The sequence below is a fragment of the Amborella trichopoda genome, chromosome 3, assembly GCF_054954075.1.
Source record: "Amborella trichopoda isolate Santa Cruz 75 chromosome 3, AtrichopodaSantaCruz75HAP2 v2.0, whole genome shotgun sequence".
NCBI lineage: Eukaryota > Viridiplantae > Streptophyta > Magnoliopsida > Amborellales > Amborellaceae > Amborella > Amborella trichopoda.
Window position 1 is genome coordinate 3,729,215 of NC_142338.1, and position 21,404 is coordinate 3,750,618.

General features: G+C 38.0%; 2 protein-coding genes across 3 annotated transcripts; one reads left to right on the forward strand and one right to left on the reverse strand.

Moving 5' to 3' along the window:
• The first annotated feature begins 320 nt into the window (after positions 1-320).
• Positions 321-12,974, forward strand: LOC18439828 (squamosa promoter-binding-like protein 14). Its single transcript, XM_006849985.4, has 3 exons — positions 321-1,184; positions 11,137-11,273; positions 12,128-12,974. The coding sequence occupies exons 1-3, from the start codon at positions 886-888 to the stop codon at positions 12,745-12,747; spliced, it is 1,056 nt and encodes a 351-aa protein (XP_006850048.1). The 5' UTR covers positions 321-885; the 3' UTR covers positions 12,748-12,974.
• A 2,804-nt stretch (positions 12,975-15,778) lies between these two features.
• Positions 15,779-19,560, reverse strand: LOC18439829 (D111/G-patch domain-containing protein). 2 transcript variants are annotated; one of them, XM_006849986.4, is made up of 5 exons: positions 19,217-19,560; positions 18,960-19,126; positions 17,919-18,276; positions 16,542-16,607; positions 15,779-16,001 (listed from the first exon to the last, which is right to left on the reverse strand). In XM_006849986.4, the coding sequence occupies exons 1-5, from the start codon at positions 19,298-19,300 to the stop codon at positions 15,942-15,944; spliced, it is 735 nt and encodes a 244-aa protein (XP_006850049.2). In that variant the 5' UTR covers positions 19,301-19,560; the 3' UTR covers positions 15,779-15,941. The 2 variants fall into 2 exon arrangements, with proteins under 2 accessions (XP_006850049.2, XP_011625438.1); XM_011627136.3 differs by having other exon boundaries at positions 18,960-19,134; positions 19,217-19,515.
• Positions 19,561-21,404: the final 1,844 nt, after the last annotated feature.

The window sequence follows — 21,404 nt, forward strand, 5'->3', positions numbered from 1 at the left end:
GGCCAATTTAAGAGCGAGAGACCCACACTTGTGGACAAGAGAGAGAGAAAGAGAGCTCGACTTTATTGTACCGTGCTAAAGATATTATAGTCATAACATAAATAGTGGGTCTTTACAGTACTTCTTTCTAAAAAAAAAAAAAAAATGAATGCATGGGCGAGAAAGTTTTAGAGAGAGAAAGTCTCAAGATGGAGATACGGAATACCCACGAGTAAAATGTAGTCAACCCCGTCCACTCATTCTTCCCGACTAAAAAGATCACCATTCCCCGTAAACCCAACTACTGTTTTAGAGGGAGAAAGAGTGGTTTTGTAACTTTTGTTTGGAGTTTGGACTATAGACAGAGTGGGTTTTTTTTTTTGTGCGGATTAGAGAGAGAAAAGCGATAAAAATGTATCTTTTTTCTTAAATTTTTTTAACTGTAAGAGGGAGACAGACCTTCGATAGAGAAACAGGGAGTTACTCCCATTCTTATTGGTGAATGGGAGGGTCTGGAAGAGAATTTTTAGAGAGAGAAAGAGAGCTGATCAGAGAGAGATTGGTCGCTTGGTTAGAGAGTGTTGCTTGGAAAGAAGAGAGAGGAAATGGGTTGTTGTGAGGGAGAACGTTAGAGAGGGAGAGAGTGGAGTCCTTTAGAGAGAGAAAATAAATCGCAAAAATCAGTCACCAAAAGTACCACGGCCACAGAATGGACAGCCCCCACCTTACTGGGAGCTGGCAATGGCCCTTATCAGCTTTTAAAGCCCCAATTTTCACATGAAAAACCAGTAAAAAGAGGAACCCACTTTTGGGAGCCAGCCTTAACTGGTACCCAAATGGGTTAGAGCAAGAGAGTCTCCAAGCTTAGAGAGAGAGAGAGAGTGACAGTTTTAGGGAGACAGAGAAATGGACTATGAGACCATGAATGGGCTAAAGCTCGGAAAGAGGATCTATTTTGAAGATGTGGGTTCTGGAAATCCGGCTAAGAAACCGCCGGAAAATGGAAATCCGAGTACTTCGAGTCGGAAAACCAGGGTTTCAGGCCAAAATGGGCAGCCACCAAGTTGCCAAGTTGAGGGATGTAAGGCTGATCTTACTGGTGCGAAGCCATATTATTGCAGGCACAAGGTTTGTGGGGCTCATTCCAAATCGCCAAAGGTGATTGTTGCTGGTTTGGAACAAAGGTTTTGTCAACAGTGCAGCAGGTTTGATTCGATTTATTCTTGGTCTTTTGGATTGGTTTTGGTTTTTGATTATTTTTTTTTGTTGCCGAGTTTTGGATTCATGTTCTCTCTCTATACATATATTTATCTCTCGCATATCTGTATCTATCTATCGTGTCTACCCTATTTTTGGGGCTTTTTTGTTGCTGAGTTTTTGGGGTTCTCTCTATCTGGATATCCTGTGTTTGGGTTTTTGGATTGGGCTTCTCTCTCTCTCTGGCTATCCGGTATTTGGGTTTTTGGATTGGGGTTCTCTCTCACTCTATACTGCATTTTGGTTTTTGGAATTTTCTCCTGTTTCTCTCTCTCTCTCTCTCTCTCTCTCTCTCTTTCTCTTTCTCTCTCGCTCTCTCTCTCTCTCTCTCTCTCTCTCTCTCTTCCTCGCCGCTCCTCCTCCTCTCCCTCTCTTGTATTTGTTGATTTGTGCTCTCTTTCTCCCTAGGTTATCTGGATTGGGGCCTCCCTCTGTCTCTCTCACTGTGTATTTGGATTCTCTCTTCCCTGTGTACTGGGGTTTATTGAATGGGCCTCCCTTGCTCCAACTCTCCCTATTTTCATTTCCCCTAATACCCTGCGTAGATATACACATCCTCTCTCTCTCTCTCTCTCTCTCTCTCTCACTTACGCAGTCACACGACACATGCGTATTGTAAACACTTATTGGTTTGTATGTTAATTGCTTTTTTTCCTTTTCTGGTAATTTATTAACTACCCATCTCTCTCTCTTAAATAACTCCTACCTTGTTTTCTTTATCTCTCTCTATCTCTTTTGGTATGAAAATTTTGTATGGGTTTATGCTGAAGAGCTTCTATACTGGTTTTTCGTTGTGGTTCGTCCAGAGGATCATTATCTCTCGTTGTTTCTCTTGCATTTTGCATATTTGATCATGGATCTCAATGAGTGTTGTTTGAGTGGGGCTTTTGTTGTTCATTGAATGATGGTCTAGCTTTTGATTGATGTCTCAATGAACTTCAAAGCTTTCTTTAGAAAGCAATCTCTCTTCTGTCTCATTTGGTTTTCTTTCTTCTGCTTTTTGGGCAGTGGATGACAGAAGACTCATCTATTTTGGTTCTATTCATGGTTTTGATGTCTAGCTTATTTTCTATTTTATGTCTTAACTGATGGTTTCGCCGCTCGCTTGCGATGCTTTTTCTCAAAGCTTATTTATGTGGCAAATTGACGCCTTACAAGTTGCAAAACTGTCTATCACATGGTTTTCGAGTTGAGGTTGCACTTTTATGGGATTAGTGGGATCAAATTTGGTGTGGCTCACTTCTATATAAAAAAAAAAAAAGAAAAAGAAGAAAAACAGTTAATTTGTTATTTCTCTTATTTCTATATAATTCAAAGTTTTAATTCAAGGTAACTAGACTGATTAGGTTATTTTTGAAGATGGCATGGGATAGGTTTGACAGGCATTTAACGGGACGATATTAATAGTTCTAAGGGGTTTCTGTTTCTATTTCTATTTTTGAATGGTTAAGTTGGGGTTCAGACATTGGGTTGCTTTTTAGGGATTTTTGGAGGAGATAATTGAGAATTGAGTCTATCATGGATGGTAATTTGATACATTGATACATCTCAAATTTTTTGTAGAAAATCCTGCATGCAGCTATTCAGGAGTTCAGGATGTGAAGTGTTAAAAATTGTGCTCTAAGCTCAGTATGTTGTTGTATATTAGCTCTTAGGAGGTATTTTATTATTATGGGAACTTATGTTTCTGTTAAGGATGGGTTTCTATGAGTCAGCCGACTCATATGTACACATGCAGCTCCGTTCCAAAATTCACCTTAAAGATGGATTTTTGATACAAAATTTTTGGGATACATCATCTAGGACAAACTGATCATAAATATGAATTTTTTTTGTTTTGAACTTTAAAATGTGCTTTTTTTGGGGATGTTTTTGGAACCATCCATATTTCATTGGACCCCGTGCGTTTACACAATGTCCATCTTAAAGATGGACGTTGAAGAGTCATCGGGCTCTTGTACCTGCTGACTCATGGAACACTTTTCCTTTTGTTAATAGACGTGCAGTGCATCCTTGTATATATACTTGACAAGAAAGAAATATATCGGTGTATGTATTTCTTAAATTCTCAAGGCAATGGAAATTACATAGGCTACTTTTAGAGCTTTGTGAAAAGATGAATGCTTCAAGGATTCTTCTTTGGTCAAGCATTTACTCAGGTTTCTTAGATGGGATTGTTTGACAATAGAGTGAGTGCAAATTGCGATATGCACCTTTATGTCCTGTTGGGAATGTCCTAGTGTGAGATTGAGTTTGTCTTTGCGGACTTGGCTACTTTCCTGTGGCGCTATTAGCAAGGAAAACCTGTCAATTTATACTGATTTTCTATGCTTATATGCAAATGAGGAATACTTGGTGGGTCACGTTTTGTTCCATTGCCTATATTGGACAGTTGACATGGCCTTTTTCCAACAGTTGATGAGGGGAGGGGAGTAGATTTTTCTTGGGAAAATTTCGTAAAGACCCCTAATTCCCCATCATATTTCACGGTAGACCCTCCTATTTTTCTTCCAAGCGGCATAAAAAAACCCTCAAGTATTTCACCGTACCCCCTCTTCTCTTCTCTCCCACGTTTATTCAATTTTGGCCACAAAAACTAGCCCCAACAAATTGTTTTATTCTATCTCAATCCAAAAGCTTTTTTAAAAGGTGCAAAATAGGGTTAAAAAGGCTTTTGGATTGAGATGGAATAAAATAATTTGTTAGGGCTAGTTTTTGTGGCCAAAAGTAAATAAACGTGGGAAGAAGAGATGAGGGGGTACGGTGAAATACTCGAGGGTTTTTTATGCCGCTTGAAAGAAAAATAGGAGGGTCTACTTTGAAATAAGATGGGGAATTAGGGGTCTGTACGATATTTTCCCATCTTTCTTTGCTAGGCTCATCTCAGTGGGTGTGTCTTGTAGTTCTATGAAGGTTGATTAAAATTTAAATATGAAATCCTGGTCGTGATATCGATTTTTTAACTGAAAAGATGTGTGAGACAGTGAAGTTGGTGCTAGAAGGGTGCGTCATTGATGCAGTGCATCTTTGAAAGGTTAAGAATCAATGAGTTGAAAAGGGCTAGGAACTAGCCAATGAATATTTTCCATGGCAAATGAATCCAGAGATGTTCGTTATTGTATATATGTTAGTGTAATTTATCAATCTTGACAAAGTTGGAAAGGAAATACCTGGTCAAAGGTTCATTAAGGTTATGAATGGCATGGTCGTTTGGTTCTTTAGAAGTCCCATAGGATTGGCTCATTAGACAGAGGGGAGGCCCATTATAAACCCTGGCTTTTGGATCTTCATTCTTGTCCTTGGCTTTCTGGTCTTTTTGATGGAGTTAGTTCTATGATGCCCTCAAGTTGTGTCGTTGGTGCTACTGTAAAACAAGATATAAATAATTCACTACTGCATGCGCATGAGTTGGAGTATAATGCAGACAAGTGTTGAGAAGGGATCAGTTAAAACACCTCCTAGGTATCAACATCGAATGTTCAAAAAGTTGGATGTCCTGTCTAGGCGGTTTGGGGCCTGGCTGCCTAGGTGGGTGCCCAGGAACAAGGACAGGCTAGGCCCCCAAGGAGTTAGTCGGGCAGGGGTGTAGGCCCCCTAGGGAGTTCTTAGGGTAGTTTTAGGGACCCAAAATCCCTGAGAGTGAAAAATAAATTGACAAAGACAAACATGTAAAAATATCAAAAAAGGAAAACAAAAAATAGAAGAATATCAAATCATTACACCTTATACCAAAAAAAAAAAAACCCTAACACAAATATTGTATTGCACTAAGCATTTCTAAATAAATTTGATATAGGCTGAAACGGGGAAATTTTGACAAAATATTTCAAGTTTTCAACTACAAACATATAACAATACCACTAAAGAAAAAAGAAAGTAAAAGAGTATCAAATAATAGCACTTTATGCAACAAAAATAACCAAACCTTGATTCAAAGATTGTAATGCACTAACCTTTTCAAAATGAAACCGATATTGGCCCAAACCAGTGATCTTTGGCCCAAAAGTCCCATATGTCCTCATATACTACCACTCCAAGCTCCAAAAAGTATCAAGAAGTATTTCTTTTGATTTCGCTAGAAATTGAAAATGTTGAAAATTTTCTTCTATCTTGAGAAAAATCTCAAAATCCAATTATTTAGAGATACAATCTGAAATACACAAAAGGGTGTTTGAGGGACTAGAATGCTCCCCAAAATCCTTTTTCCCCTTTTTTTGGGGGGGAAATCCCCAAAATACCCTTGGCTGAGGGCCTATTTTCTGCCCTGGGCCTGCCTACATCTAGGTACCCACCTTATGGCGAGCGCCTAGGTGGGTGCCTAGATGCACTATGCCCAGGAAGCCCGCCTAGGCATTTTGGCCTTGGGGCTGCCTAGGCAGCTGGTGGCCGATTTTTTGAACATTGTTAACATCTTTTTTTCGAGACCACAATCAATAGAGAATTTGGCTTCTAATAGTTGAATGTGTTGCGAGAGTCACATGGATATTTGCAGGTGCTTGGTGTCGATGTTGTTAATGCTTAATCTAAGGGACTTTCTACAAGCATAGTCCGTAGAAATCATGCTTTTGTTTTTAATAATTTTTCAGGCATAGATAATCTATTCATGCATGATGCATTATCCATGACTTCATCCAAGTTGGATGATATATGTATAGATCACATGCTCTTCAGCCATTTGAATTGATCTTTGGGGGCACTTTGCTTAATGCATGTGCTTATTGACTGCTGGAGAGAGAGAGAGAGAGAGAGAGAGAGAGAGAGAGAGAGAGAGAGAAAGAGAGAGAGAGAGAGAGAGAGAGAGAGAGAGAGAGAGAGAGAGGAAAGTCTAAGTCCCTCAACATGTGAAATTTTCATGAAAATAAGTGTGATTTTAGTCAATGTACTTGGTTCAGGCGTCTAACATGAATTTGGCCCATGATTCAGAGAGAGATCAGCACAAACGTTTTAAAGTGAATTTTTGTACCATGTGATATCAAATCATCCATATTCATTCCCGGGACTAGAATGTGCCACGATGTAACTCTTCTCTTTTTTTGCGTAGTTGATCTTATTTTACATAATGGAAGTTCATCTTATTTTACAGAATGGAAGTTTTACCTCTAGACCTTTCTCCTAGAAGCTGGGCATGTTAGACAGATTCCAATTTATTATCAAATCTATACCAAGGAAAACAGAATGTCTGGTGGAGAGATGTCCATTTTGGTGACTATCTTGATCTGTGCTGGAGATGACTTTTATATTTGGGGAGTCATCGCAGGAAAAAAGGATTGGCCATTGGTGATACTGTGATAATGTAGTACATATGCTATTGATGAATGTTAAGTATGGGTTTATCAGCTAGTAGTGATACATGTTGGAACAGTTGAATTATCTTGGAAAGGAGGGAATTTTGTTCTATGAGGGTTCTCTTGAAGTAGGAATGCCTCCACTAAATTTGGGTAGATTTATTAGAGTTGTAGTCTTGCCGACCCTTAATAATGAACCCAAACTTTCACTCCTCAAAACAAAATCGAGACCTTTATTTGGAAAATGATGATGTTACCACAAGAATGCACTTTCTAAAAATTAAAATATAATCCTATTTCCTGAGTTTGAAAGAATCCTTCCAAGGTATAGGACTTGGTGTCTTGACCGGGTAAGTTTTGATCATCAAGCAAGGGTTGATGTAACTATGCATGAAAGAACATGGTCATTAGCTAGGTTGTTGCTTAACAATATCACTTAATAAATAATGTTGCCCTCAGAATATTTGCTGTTTTCCCTTGTCTATATTTCTGTAATGTTCTGATGATGTGGGATTCTTTTTTCCTTTAAGTTGATGTCAAAGACCAGCAAGAAGCTAAATCCACCATTCTTTTGATCTTAGATTGTGCATTGTTCAATAAAGGAGAAAATATGAGGTCTTCATCCAATGGCAACAGTGAAGAGAGTGTTCTTCTTTCACACGAGAAAATGATAACAATCCAAAGTACTCTCCTCAGAGAGAAATCTGAGACTTAAAAATAAAGAAACCCTTAGAAAGAAAGATTACTAAACCTACCCTCAACATTAAATTAAAACTCAACTTAACCCCTTAAGCTAGAAAAGGTAATCAATAAATAAAAATAATGCCGGCCAAGTCTTTTCTTTTTTTGAAACTGTGCCAAGTCCATATGTTAAAATGTAAATTCAGCTTAGCCCAACTCTTTGATGCGAGTTGCGCTGTAGATGCTCTTGCACTATAGTAGTACAATGCTGTTTTCCTTAATGAGAATCTCAGTTCTATATCCCTTGTAATGGTAGAGGTTGCCCCAACTCATGTATGTGTTAGGTGCGCACAAATATTGAGCATGAGGACTATATATGAACATCATCATCATCATCGTCAGAGCTTTTTCACAACTAATTGGGGTTGGCTATATATGAACATATATATTAAAATGATGGATTAATTTTTACTTGTAAATTTCAATTTGAAAAAGCGTAAAAATTATTTCATACTCTCTTTTGTCGTGGAATGGCAATCGTATATTACTATATTAAAATAGAGTCATTCTTGTAGAGGTTCCAGACTTTGTTCATTGTTGCAAAGGTTAAATTGCTTTATCGCTTGCTTTCATTTCAAGGACGGCTTGGCTATTCCATGTTTTCATGAAAAAAAAATCTTCAAGTTGAAAATTTCTTCATTAGAATTCAGGCTCTCAGATACTTCTCTAATTTTGTCGCACTAGAAATGTGTCTGATCAGTTATACTCATGCAAGATTGTGTGATTATCTCACAAATGCAGGCCTATGATCTGCTTCTTTTTCTGTGATGTAAGTCACTCTAACATGTTATGGTGTGGCTTATGTACATGCATAAAAGCAAAAGGTTTGCAGGCTTTTGCAAATTGCAACTTCATTGGAATATCCTGACGATCCTAACCAAGATTTGTGGAATGAGATATACCTGAGATCTTCCCTTGTATACCAGGTTTAGTACCCATTGCATGTTTATCATTAAATACAGAATTTATGGTCTCAAATCTACCTCAAAGCTTACTTAGAAACAATTCCACCAAGCTCTACAAATTGAATCATTAGAATTTTATAACATTTCTATATTTGCAAGATTTATTTCATAGCTTTATTGCTTTATGCAGATCATATATCTTTTTTGGAATAAATTATGTGGATCATATTATTAATGTTAGAGATGATACAGCCAGCTTTCTTTGTCTGGAGCATTATCTGTAAATTCAGTTTTAGAAAAAAAAGTTGGAAGAGTTCCATTTCTTTGAAAGTTGTAATGGGGTTACATATATTTCCAGGATTATATGACATCCCCCAAGCATAAGTACTTACTACTAGAATGATGCTAATCGTCAGTACAATATTGAACATTTTCACTCAAGTCGAATGCCTGTAAATTGCTTGCTCCTGAGGGTGGTTGGATTCATATTTGTCAGCCATGTAGAACTCTTGTTTGCTTGACCAGACATCTCTTGGTGCAATTCTCATATTCAATCAGTTTATGTATGCTTCTTTTTTATTTTGTTTTAATCTTTTTTAATGTGTGCTCCTATTTCTTAAAACACTTCATGTGTGCCCCTTAGTGGTCCCTGATGGTTACTAACATAAGTATGATCATCACCAAGGTGAGGATTGCTCTCTCTTTCATCTCTTGCGGTTGTTAGTATGTGTAAATGCATACTGAAGCAATATTATGAGCTAGCCAGTAGCCACTGATCCATTGGAGGGAAGTGATTATTTATTTGTATCAAATGATATTATCTAGTTATGGGCCATGCCGCTTATGCTCAGTATTACTTGAGTTTTCCCACTCTTATGTGCTGATGTCAAGAGTGGCTTGCTATTTGGAATAAATTTTGGGTTTTGTGGGCTAGTAAAATATAATTTTGCTCCATTTTCAAATAATCGGAGAATTCCCATTTATAGAGTGATCTATTCCAGATAGTCATGATTGCCTGTCATTAGGCAGATTGTGTTAACAAAGGTAAATAGACAGGCCCTCCAGTTTCTGGCCTACCTTGAAAAAAATGGGACTCCTATGGTCTTGATTTAATCTGTCCTCAGTATTTTTTATTTTTGCTTTTTTTTTTTATGGCTAACAAGATTCTGGGCATGGTAGAGCCAACTTGAATCGAGTGAGTGCTAAGTCACCACAGACGTTTGAAGCTGTGAAATAAAGAATGCCTTTGATATTCTTATCTGTTCTTGATGGAAGATTGTGCTTGTTGATCTTGCATGGCCATTTTGAGGGGATGCATGAAAACCTTGTGCAATATTCATATTAGGTTTACACTCTTTAAGTGCTTTATGTCTCAGAGAAGCCATTGATGGCATGTGTTCCCTCGCATTTCACATTACAACAATTTTGATTGTGTCACACAGATCTCTTTTCCTCACCAGGTTATGATTCCAGGTGTTTTCTTGACTTCGAGGTCTGTAGTTTTTGAGATTGTCGATTCTATTTATTGGTTCTTGCATGCTGCTGCGAGTCTCCTATGTAACCAGATCTTTAGTAATATTGCATCATCGCAGTGGCTACATTTTACCTTTCTCCACTCTCTTAAAGTCTCCATGATCAAGTTTCCTTTCTCCAGGTTTTCAAATTCTTAGCAATTAATTATTCTATTTTCTGCATTTTTTTTCTCTGATTGGTCTCTAAAATTTTATGTAATCATATGATGATATAAACCTAATATGTTTCTTAGGGTCTTACTAACAGTTTTCTTATCAAAAGCCTTTCTAGCATAAACTTACCTATGAATTCATCTACTATTGGTCCCAAGTTCTTTGAGTGTAAATCTTTTTTAAGAAATTTTGTCCATATGTTGGACCAAATTTGTAAGTGATCAAATAAGTTTTATATGGAGTTTAGGCCCCAATTGAGCTGAGTTTTCGCTCATATGATAGGGTCCATTTCCTAATATTACTACTATCGTTAGCTGCTGACCTACATATTATGCATATCTCATTTCCTATTCTTCCTGTTCGTTGTCCTATCGATCCGAAGTTGAAATGTGTTCCATGGTTCCTCTAAGATACTTTGCAAGAGGCATACACTGATCTTACTGAATCTTATGTGGGAGAAGAATCGGCTTATTGCGAGACTTTTTGACTTAAACTCTTATTTGGAGTTTCCACATTCCATACGATATTTGTGCCATTCTGCAATGATGTAAAGTATGATACTCATTAGGCAATAGTTAATGAGGTAAGAATATTAAATGGGATTCTTTTCATCCCAGAGAGATATCTTTACTTTTTTATTGGTGGTTGCTTGTTCCATCAATTCTAGAGTCTAGTTTAACATTACATGTTATACAATATACTTAACCTGTTCCACATAAACTGTGCATAATTGTTTATACTAGTTTCTTGTTTTTTGTTTCTCCATGTGAATGAACTTGAATCCTTCATTTCTTGGCTATCTTTTGTTATTTTCAAGCAACAAGCTGGTACTTTCTGATTTATGGTTTTGTTACTTTCATAGTTTTTGAGAGTAAGTATAATTAAAATCTAACGTTCTATTGAAAACAATGGTCCATTGGGTCATCACTGTGCAATGAATGTTGGACTCTGAAGAGATAGGGGACAAACCAGTGGGGTCATCCACAGTTCTGGTAGGTACCCCTCACTCCATATCGCTGTCCATTTCATCTGACTGTGATGTCCTATAGGGACCATGGTTTTCTATAATCTCAGACCATAGGATTATAGTGTCTCTCATTTGCCCCAAAGATTTCCATATTTTAAATGTTTTTGCTAGAATAACGATCCATTAGGTGGTTCTGTTCTTTTTGTTCTATTTAAATTTTGTGCTAAACTTGATTCTGATTGAATTATAATTATATGCTGAGACATTCTGTGGTAAGCTCAAATTAAGGGTGAAGTAATGGCGTGGCCCCTATACAGGTTCCATCAATTACCTGAATTCGACCAAGGAAAACGCAGCTGCCGTAGACGCTTGGCTGGTCACAATGAACGCCGAAGAAAGCCACCACCCTCAACATTGTCTGCACGCTATGGACGATTTCCCTCATCTCTCTATGGTCAGATATTTCAATTTTAAACAAAATATCTTCTAGATAATTGTTAAACCTTTTCGTCTTTTAATAAACTAATTCTGCTGCTCATATCTTGTAAGAGTGTGACCAAATTATAATCAGATTTTATTTACCAAAGTTAATGTCAAATTTTCAAATTCGATATGAACTATATTTTTGGAAGAAAAAATAGGAATGATTGCGGACACCTTGTATTTCAGAAAGGCCAGTGCCGCTAATCTACCTATGACACTGGTGTTTTCCTTGATTTTTGATGTGCAAGTTGATGTTTTCTTTTCAGGTTCAAGTGAAAATTCTGAAATAACTAGAACACCAGAATTTCATGGATGGATAAATATAAGTACCCCTTGAATTTATGAAGCATCCCACATCTGAATTACGTATCTCAATGACATCAGATTGCTGTTTTCCTTGTGGAATTGATATGATCAACCTCCTTCATAAATTTCATGAAACGACAAAAAACTCTATTGCCAAAATTTCCATCTTGTTTTGTATTTAGAAATGAATACAATAGGCAGACATTCTAGGAACTTTCAGTATGCATACCCCATTGAACAGTAAAATTATAACCAGAAAACAAAAGAGCAAATATTTCAGCAACATCTATTGTGGTCCATCAACTATTCAAATTGTTACCAAAACCGGCGATATTGTTTTTACGGCTGTCCATTGAAGAAAATTTTTCTTACCTATGTAGAAGAAAATCAACCTTTTCTCTTACAAAGTTTTAAAGAACGGTGACTTTTTCTTACCCATGCACAAAAAAGGGAAAAGGAATGCTTTTTTGTCGCGTCTTTCCCCTTGCTCCTTTTTGTGACATCTTCGAGCACAAACAGGAGATAGCAGGCACGGCGGCTTTGTCATGGACTTCTCTCACCCAAAGCCTCTTGGCAAAGACATTTGGCCCACTATCAAAGTCAGTGATCGCATACCCTTCGCCACGCCTCAAATGCCACCCTTGAAGTCCCTCACTCACCACCACCCTTGGCACTCAAACACCTCCACCACCACCATAGAAACACCAATAAATGGTGGTGGTGAGATATTAACCCAAGGTATCCACACTTATTTACAGCAAGGCTCGACTGTGGGGCCCACCTTCTCGGGCCATGGAGCCCTGCCAAGCGAGTGCAGTAGCTTCCCGAGAATGTCGGACTCTGGTTGTGCTCTCTCTCTTCTGTCAACTCATCAGCCATGGGGGGCCAAGGTACTAGGCCCAGGCCCTCCATTGGACTCGATTATCAATGAGGAAGGCCCATTGGATACCCAAGTGGCCCCCCTCAATCTGTGCTCTTCCTTGTCTCAGGGCCCAATGGCCCCAGACCAAAATGGGCCTCCTTACTCCGGTGAACTCGAGCTGCTCCAGCATAATAGGCAGTTCGTGGACCTTGCTCATTTGAAGTCGTCTTATGGCCATGTGACGTCTAACCAGCATCTGATGCAGTGGGGGCTTTAGTGGCCCCTTAAGACTCTTTGATAAAGCTATGGGTATTATCCATGGCGTTTTTGTTGGGATTGGACCTGTTATCCAATTATGTTTATTAATGTTATGTTTGTTAATGTTTTTGGACATATCTAGGGGGAACACAGAAATCGGGCAAACAATGCTCAGTGTTCTGTTAATTACTTTCTGCCTCTTGCTGCCTACTAGCATATAAAATTGCTTGGGGTCTTTGGATCTTAGATAATTATGTCTCTCTCTCAGAGACACATACATATGCTAATTAGCTCCTAGAAGTTTGGCGCTCTCTCTCTCTCTCTCCACATTGCATGGCAATTTCATGCTTTAGTTCCAAAATACGTATACGCTCTCTCACACCACGCACACACTGGCACGTATGCTAGTTAGGCCATAGACATTTGCCTCTCTTTCTCTCTTTCTCCCCCCACATTGGATGTCAATTTCATGTTTTTTTGTTGATTTTGTTTTGGGTAAATCAGTGGAGCAGACAGGTCCCTACTCGTTTTTTCAATAAATTGAGGGAGTTATATTTTGAAGGAGTTAATTGAGGGTGTCAGCTGTGAGAATGGTTATCACGTTGTGATAATTAGGTGTGGGGATGCTACCACCACAGATCCCAGCACCTTTTGTTCCAAAATATGCATGAGCTGAATTTCATAATCCATGAAGCTAATCTTTTGCTGAAATTTCCCTAGTTAAAAAGCATTTGAATGAAGGTGCTCGTGCTTTATGTTAGCTTCCTGGCCAATCTTTCTTTTGTGGTATAGAAGCGTATGTTTTAGCATTTCGAAATCGATCCATCTTCCCTTCCCTCCTCTCAGTACTGAATGTCAGACAAGAATCACAGGACCTACGCGGGTGTGAAAGCCTGTATGTTTTAAGAATAGGACCCGGGCTTAATTGTTTAGCATTTGACGATTTGCAATGTTAAGACCTAAACTCTAAATTTTCATTTCCTTTTTAGGGGAAGAGTCCTCTTCTCACTTACTCACCCCAAAAGAAAAAAATGAAAATATTTCCATGCTCTTTATAAAAAAGTTTCATTTTTCAATAAACCCAAAGTTCTAAACTATAGCTTGAAGGGTAGAAATTCTAGGTTTTATATCTTTTAATCTTGTGGTATAATTTTATCCCCTTTAAACCTCCATTATTTTTCTCTCTTCACATATATTCTACAAACCCCTTCTCTTTTTCTGTATTTCCCCCAATTCTTTCTTTCTCCCCCTCGTGTCTCTCACACACATTCTCTCCCTCCATATTTCCCCAATCCCCGCTCTCTCTCCCCATTTTCCCCCAACCGCTCTCTCTCTCTCTCTCTCTCGCTCAGCCCAAACCCATCCCTTGCACAAATCACGAAAAAACCAGCAAACAATTGCCCGGAAAAACCAAAGAGAATCCCACAAACACAGCCTCTAAAAACATGCCTAATTCCCAAAGCGGAGTTAGGACACTTGGTTAGCCACCTTTCTCTTGGTCCCTATAATGGTGGCAGCTGCTGTCGAGAGAAGAGATCCTTCGCCTTTGGGACACTCTCGACTTAAACCTCGTCCAAATGCTGTGTTCCTCTCTCTTCATCGTTTTCCATGACTACTCTTTACTTTACCGTAAAGCCTCGCCCCATTTACTTGGTTGATTACACATGTTATAAGCCGTCAGACAGTTGCAGATTACCAATCTCTGGCTTCCTAGAGCGTGCTAGACTTTTGCCGTCGTTTGATATAAAAAGTATAAAACTTCATGTTCCAATTCTAGAGCGCCCCGGTTTTGGAGGAAATGAATGCGTCCCTCCTCATATCCACTGCACACCACCGGTTTTGGACGAAATGAATGCGTGCCTCCTGATATCACTGTACACCACCAGAACTGACCATGGCCAATGCTCAAGCTGAGACTAAGCTTGGTATCTTTAGGGAGAGTACATGAGAGAGAAAATTTCGAGGGAAATTGACCATGGCCAATGCTCAAGCTGAGACCAAGCTTGGTATCTTTAGTCTTTAGGGAGAGTACATGAGAGAGAAAATTTTGAGCGAAGAGAAAAAGGATGGGGTTCAAAAATGACGCGCCTTTTTGGATTTGTGCAGACTAAAAAAGTAGGTTTAAAAGGGATAAAATTAATCTGCGGGGTTAAAAGATATAAAACCTAATATTTTTATGCTCCAAGATATAAAACTTAAAATTTAAGATAAAGAGATATTTTTCCAAAAAAAAAAAAAAATTTATATGTTTGACGCCCACTAGAATATGAAATGAGTTACTTATGAAATTAGAACTCATAATAAAAGGATAGCTGATATCTTGCATCGACAATATATTTTTCCTCTCAACATCTTGTAATATAAATTGTAAATTACTCGGAATATATCTGAAACTATTGTCTTCTGATTGACTTAATAACTATTAAGTTTACACTATTTATTAGCAACTTTCAAGTTTCAAACATTTCATGCACTAGGGAGATGTTTGGTACTTTCCTGTTAACCAATATAAAAACTAATAAGTTTATTTCAAGGACGGGGTTTTGGTGCACCTGTTCATGCATGGCAATCATGGATTTTGGAACCAAATTCATAGGTTGATAATCTTGACCATCGATACATCAATTGAAGTTTAAAAAATTAATCTATTTTGAAGTTCTATTTTCTTGTTTCATTCATTTTACTTCTTTGTAGATCAATCAGCTCTGCCCTGATCCAAGGTGGAAACAGATTTTCAATAATTTAGGATAGGCTCCAAATGCTAAATTCCTGGGAAACCGAGGTGACCCATGTGCCTTTGGACACAATAAACTTTTCCTTGGATAATGGAAAACTAACCTCATGCATTCCCGGTCGAGTCAACAATTATGACAAAGGGGACGGGTGCAGAAAACCAATAGTCCACTGGATCATAAATGTCCCATTTTATCAGAAGGTGATGACTCCACCGAACTATAGTTTTTAGTACCATAGTCCATTGGATTATACTATTTTCCCTGCGAATAATTCAAGCATTTTAAACATGTCCAAGTTCAGGATTTCATATCATCTATAGAAGACTACCATTTTCTTCAATTTTCATAAATCCTGTTCGCATAATCATCATCGAAAAAGAGCAAAGCAACAGCCAACAAGGCTTCTATCAGAGAACCATAAGGAATACAAATGACATTCATATTGGTACTGTGTAAATATCCAGCTCAATGCTTGCATTCAATGGTCATCCTCCTCGATTCCGGGGCAATTAGATAATAGGGCCTCGCCCGATTCATACTGAAAGAGGAAATGGATAAGTAAGAACATAACTTATTGCATTGCAATTCCTAAAGGGAAAAGAAAAAGTGACTTTGCCAAGAGAAAGGTAGGATCGTAGTCCAATGGCATAAAATAACACAGCCAAAGGTCACATATGCCTTCACTGATGGATTACTGCAGATTAAGTGTACCAAATTGAGTATCTCTATGGGTCCATGACATTTGAAATCCAGCTGTCAGTCATTAGAACGAATGGTTGATGTACCCCTGGACTATGTTCTTCCATGGTTCCATCGGGCCAAATTATGCTTACCAAACTACAGAAATCCCAGTTAGCGTTATCCGAACTGGAGAACCCAGTCCAATCGGTCTGACCAGCCAAACCAGTTTGGTCCGCTTAAAAATAGGATCTTAATAAAAAACATGTCACTTTAGTAAAAATTCTCAAATATATTTTTTTAGCTTTGACCAGTTTTCATCAGTCCAACAAGTTTGATTACTGCTTGAACCACTAATTGAACCTATTCAGTTTTGATATTAACGATCCAAGTTACTCACCTTACAGCCACAGTAAAGGCAGTAATTGTGTTCATCCCTCAGCTTCATCAATATATCTTGCAAGTCCTGTGGACGAAATAGAATGAGTACATCAATTCATGAGCAACAGCAGAGTTCATATTAAAAGTTAGAAATAATACGAGTAAGAATGGCACAGGCATGGAAGTTTAAAAATTCAAAGAAAAATAAATTATTACCAGGATGAAAAATTGAATTGTAAATTGAGGTGATTCAAGAGAATTGGGTTTAAGATGATGGATATTTTATCTTGTCAAATAATTTGGTGGGAGGGGGTTGGAGTTCTACTCTCCAGTCAGAATTTTCAAGCAACAAATGCATAGCATAGTCTTCCCCTCTCCTTCGACCCTCCCCCCCCCCCCCACCCCAAAACACACCCCAAAAAAAGACGAAAAAAAGAGATGGTGAAATGAACATAATAGAAGCAAGACAAGAGCAGATGCAGTGGCAAGGCATTGAATTTACATGGAGTGAGGTCAAGGGTGGTTTAATCCTTGAAGACTGTTCAATGTCATACACTTTCTTTAGAACCAAGTGCAGTTTTATTTTTAACAACGTTGTCTTGGCAACATAGAGCATCTTGATGATGATAGAATCTATTGCATAATCAAATTCAGGTCCAAAGCCACCCATTATAGGACGTTGGAAGCTGCTACTTTTTCTTAAAGCTTCTATCATCATTTCATGGCTGAATTTGAAGGATTAATAGCTCTCGTAAATGAATCATGAATGATCATGCAATAGGCGCTATCATCATTTCATCTACAAACAATGCCATAAACGTAGACTATAAAATGCTCGATGAAGAATTAAATTCAACAAAATTTCATCCTTGAGATCACTCTAGAAACAATGTAACCACATGCCTCAGGCCCCAATATCTCAGAGTAGCCCCTGTTAAATAGACGCTCTATCAATCACTCCACAATGCCAGTACCACTTACAAAGCATTGCCCATTAGTCCTCAAATGCTTAATTTCCAAAACTCCCTACTCTCTGGATTTACATCTCGCTTCCAATTTCAACAAGTAGAACATGTCTGCATAAAATCCCTCAAGATGTTTCTTCTAATAATCTAAAACACAGGAATGCCATGCCCACTTTGGAAGAAAATCACACCTTTTTCTAATAACTATCAAATTGCTGAAGGAAGTTCTATGCATTATGGAAAACAAGGAGGAGTTTCATGTAAAGAGAGCAAAATCAATGCTTGGCAGTACGTAGAGATGAATTGAATTTTAATAGAGGAAACAATTTCACAATAGTCATATACAGCAACATCTACTCATGGTTCATAAACAAATCCATTTCCTAGCAACATTTCAAGAAACTATAAAGGCCAATTTGTTAAGAAATTACCTCTTCAGTGATCACCTCTTCTTCTTCTTCTTCCTTCTCCTCATCTTTCTCTTCCTCATTGTTACCCTTCTCTAATTCTAAAACATCAGTACCTTCAAGCTGCCCCAAAGCAGCTTGAGCTTTCTTGTAGTCGCGATATATACTTCGGTTTCTCCACAAGTTTTTTTGCCTATCCCCATACTCTGCCATTAAACTCTCTTCTTTTCTTCTCGTTCTTTCCATTATAATTATCTCTCTCTGAGCCTTCAATTTTTGAGGGTCTTCACTACCAAGACCTGCTCGAGACCTCTTTATCTCAAGACCGACTGGTTCAGTTCTACCTTGCCCTTTTTTTCCCAGTGCTCCTCCAGGCTTATACCTAGAAAAGAAAATGAAAATCAATGCACATATAAAGAAAAATAGAGGTAAGTATAAGGTAATCCCAACATAAATGTTCATATCTGTAAGTGGGTGCAAAGGATGGTTAACCTAAGTGTGAAGATAGGCTACATAGAGAAAGAAACCCATTACTGTAAGAGAAAATGAAGATAATAATCAACTGAATCTGATTAAGATAAAATTTGTTTTATAAGTCTGCTACTAATATCTGTATTCAATGAGTTAACAGAGAAACCGATAATTCTGAAAGCAAGGAAAGTGACGGGCAATCACTGAAACAAATATTCATAATTGGAAATGCATGGTACATCCTTCATGAGGTAAAAGAGAAATCCATTGATCTAAACATAGACATTTAATTATTTAGCATCTAAAATTTGGAACTAGGGCATTATTTGTACGAAATTACAGGAAAAATTGGGTTTTTCAAAGAGATGTTTTAGAGGTAAAGAAGGAAACCCATTAAGCTAAAAAATGAGAATAAACCTGAGTTGGTTTTAGAACTATATTAATCACTGGAGAAGTTATTCATCAATTTCAAAAGAACAACTGTAATGACTGTTCTTGCCAGCTATTTAGAGAGAGAGAGAGAGAGAGAAATCAGACAATTTATTCGATCAGGTTCACAATTATTTGACAAATTCTTTAGCTTTTCCTCCATACCCCATCTGTTGAAGCATTTTGAACCCAATGTTGGAAGATGGCACCGCCTCTTTGCTCTTTGCCAATATCTCTTCATCTCCTTCTTGCTGCTGTTTCTCTCTCTTCAACTTCCTTCTCTCCTGCCAATTCATAGCTCTCTTGGGATGCCTCTTATTTTCCACCTGTTTCTGCAATCCTTCAATGAATAGAGAGTTATAAGGTTCTATTGATACAGGTATACAACTACAAAGGGTGACGAAATTGCAGAGAGGGTTTACCATTTTAGAGAGAGAAGGGTGAGAGGTTTCAGGGGGCAGAAACTGAGAGAGATCGCCCATGTAATCTTCTTCTTCTTCCGCCATCACTGAAGAAAAGAGAACTGCCACAAAGAGTTAACCCTACTTTCTCTCTACTTCTTTCTCTCTCTTCTGTGATACGGTGGCATAAGCATCGAAGAGCAGTTTGAGAGAGAGAGAGAGAGAGAGAAGTCAATGGAAGAGAGAGGTGGAGCGAGAGAGAGGGAGAGGGGGAGATTTGCCGGGGTTTAAGATATTTCTGAAGTGTTGGAGCGGACCATTCTGTGCACGCGCTCCCTTGGAGTTGTATTTCTTAGAAACACAAATATTTTAGGACGCAACTTTCAAATCATAGAAAATAAAATTTAATCATAGAATTTCATTTTATTTTTTCAAATCTCTTAATAAGAAAATAATATCTCAATTATCATAATTTTATATTAAAAAAATCGTCTAGGGTAGCTATTTTGGCAGACAGAGTGACTGTACATTTTGTCAATATGTTCCATAGGAGCATGTTGTATTGAAAATTTTAGATGAGAGTTTTTTTATAGAAAAAAAAGATGAACTGGAGTTCTTCTGACCCTCATAAAATTGGATAGTACTATTCAATCTTGAAATGTTATTTAGCCTAGGCTCGGGTCGGGCCGGGGCCAAATAAAATAAAAGAAAAGAGAAGTTTGGGGTCGAGACCTTCAAGATGCATTGAAGGATGAGTGTTGGGGAAGAGTTTATAAGTGAGTGAATATGAAGAGCAGCTACGATGCTTTTCTGTGGACTGCGATCATATTCCCAATTTCAATTTTATTATGACTCCAGGGGAATGCCCGGTGAAATTATTGTAGAAATAGTTACCTGGGTATAGAGAGAGGCTCTCGGAGGAGAGAAGGAACTTAAAGATGGGTAGAGAGATAATAGGCCCGGCCCAACCCTCCATTAGCCCGGTTCATTCCCTGCAGACCGATCCTCGCATGGCCTAGCCCCGTCCTTGCCCTCAGACCCTGGCTGAGCTCTTGGGCCACGGGATGCAGCCCATGCCCTAGTTTTTTTAAGGCCAGACCAATAAATTTTTATTGCCTCTTGGCTGGCTTCTTTGTACACATCCATGATCTAAAGCCAAACTATTATAAGTCTCCAAGTGATCCTTTGTTTTTTTTTTTACACCACCTACGAATTGCATTTTGAGATGTAATCCAACAAAAAATTTCAAACCTTGAAATAAGCCCTATAATTGTGCTTCATGGGTCGTTGTAAATCCACATGGTCCCAAAAAAGTCAAATGGTAATAACCCCCATGATCTTAATCAAGCCTCCAACTCCTCACCTTGGGTTCCCACTAAACTCCCATCAAAATTTAATTTAAAAGTATTTGTCACCTGGCGTTCCCACCTATGAAGAGCTCTCTTTTTAGTTATACCCATATCGACCGCATTCTCCACAATAAAAACAAGATCAACTTTTAATATACCTCAGTAGGACATTTCACTTGTCAGAGAAAGCAATAGTAAACAACTTCCAAATCACGTGACGCTAGCAAAAGTCAAAATCCTTATTTCGGTTGCATGGTCTTTTTCTCGTCCTAACCACTTCAAATCAAATGTTGACATAACTTCATTCTAAAATCTTGGGCTTGTAGGTGGTGGATGAGTTCTTAAAAGTGATGATGGCTCTTTAATTGCTGTCTTTGCCAACCCTTAGGCATTGCTTCAAATAATTTTGCAAAGTTTTGTGCCTTACAAACATGGGTGGATTTGACCATCCGGCTTAATTGTTTTCCCTTAAAGACCCAAAGTGATTCCTCATTATTAGTCAACGTTATCCATGATTGATGCAAAACTCCATGGGCGCTCTATATTGTTGCTGCTAGTTGTTGACATAAACTTTCAAGGATTGTGTTTGGTTCCTAGACCACATCTTTTGTGGGACAATATAGTGGTTGATGTACTCTCTAAGAAAGCCACAACTTTTTCAGAGGCCACTGATTGGTGAACTAGACCACCGGAATTTCTTTCTCTTGCATTATTTTATGTTGTAGCACAAATGCCATATTCTAAAGATGAAACTTTATGAGCTATATATATATATATATATATATATATATATATATATATATATATATATATATCATAAAATATATATATTATTAATAAAAATTGGGTATCATAAAATA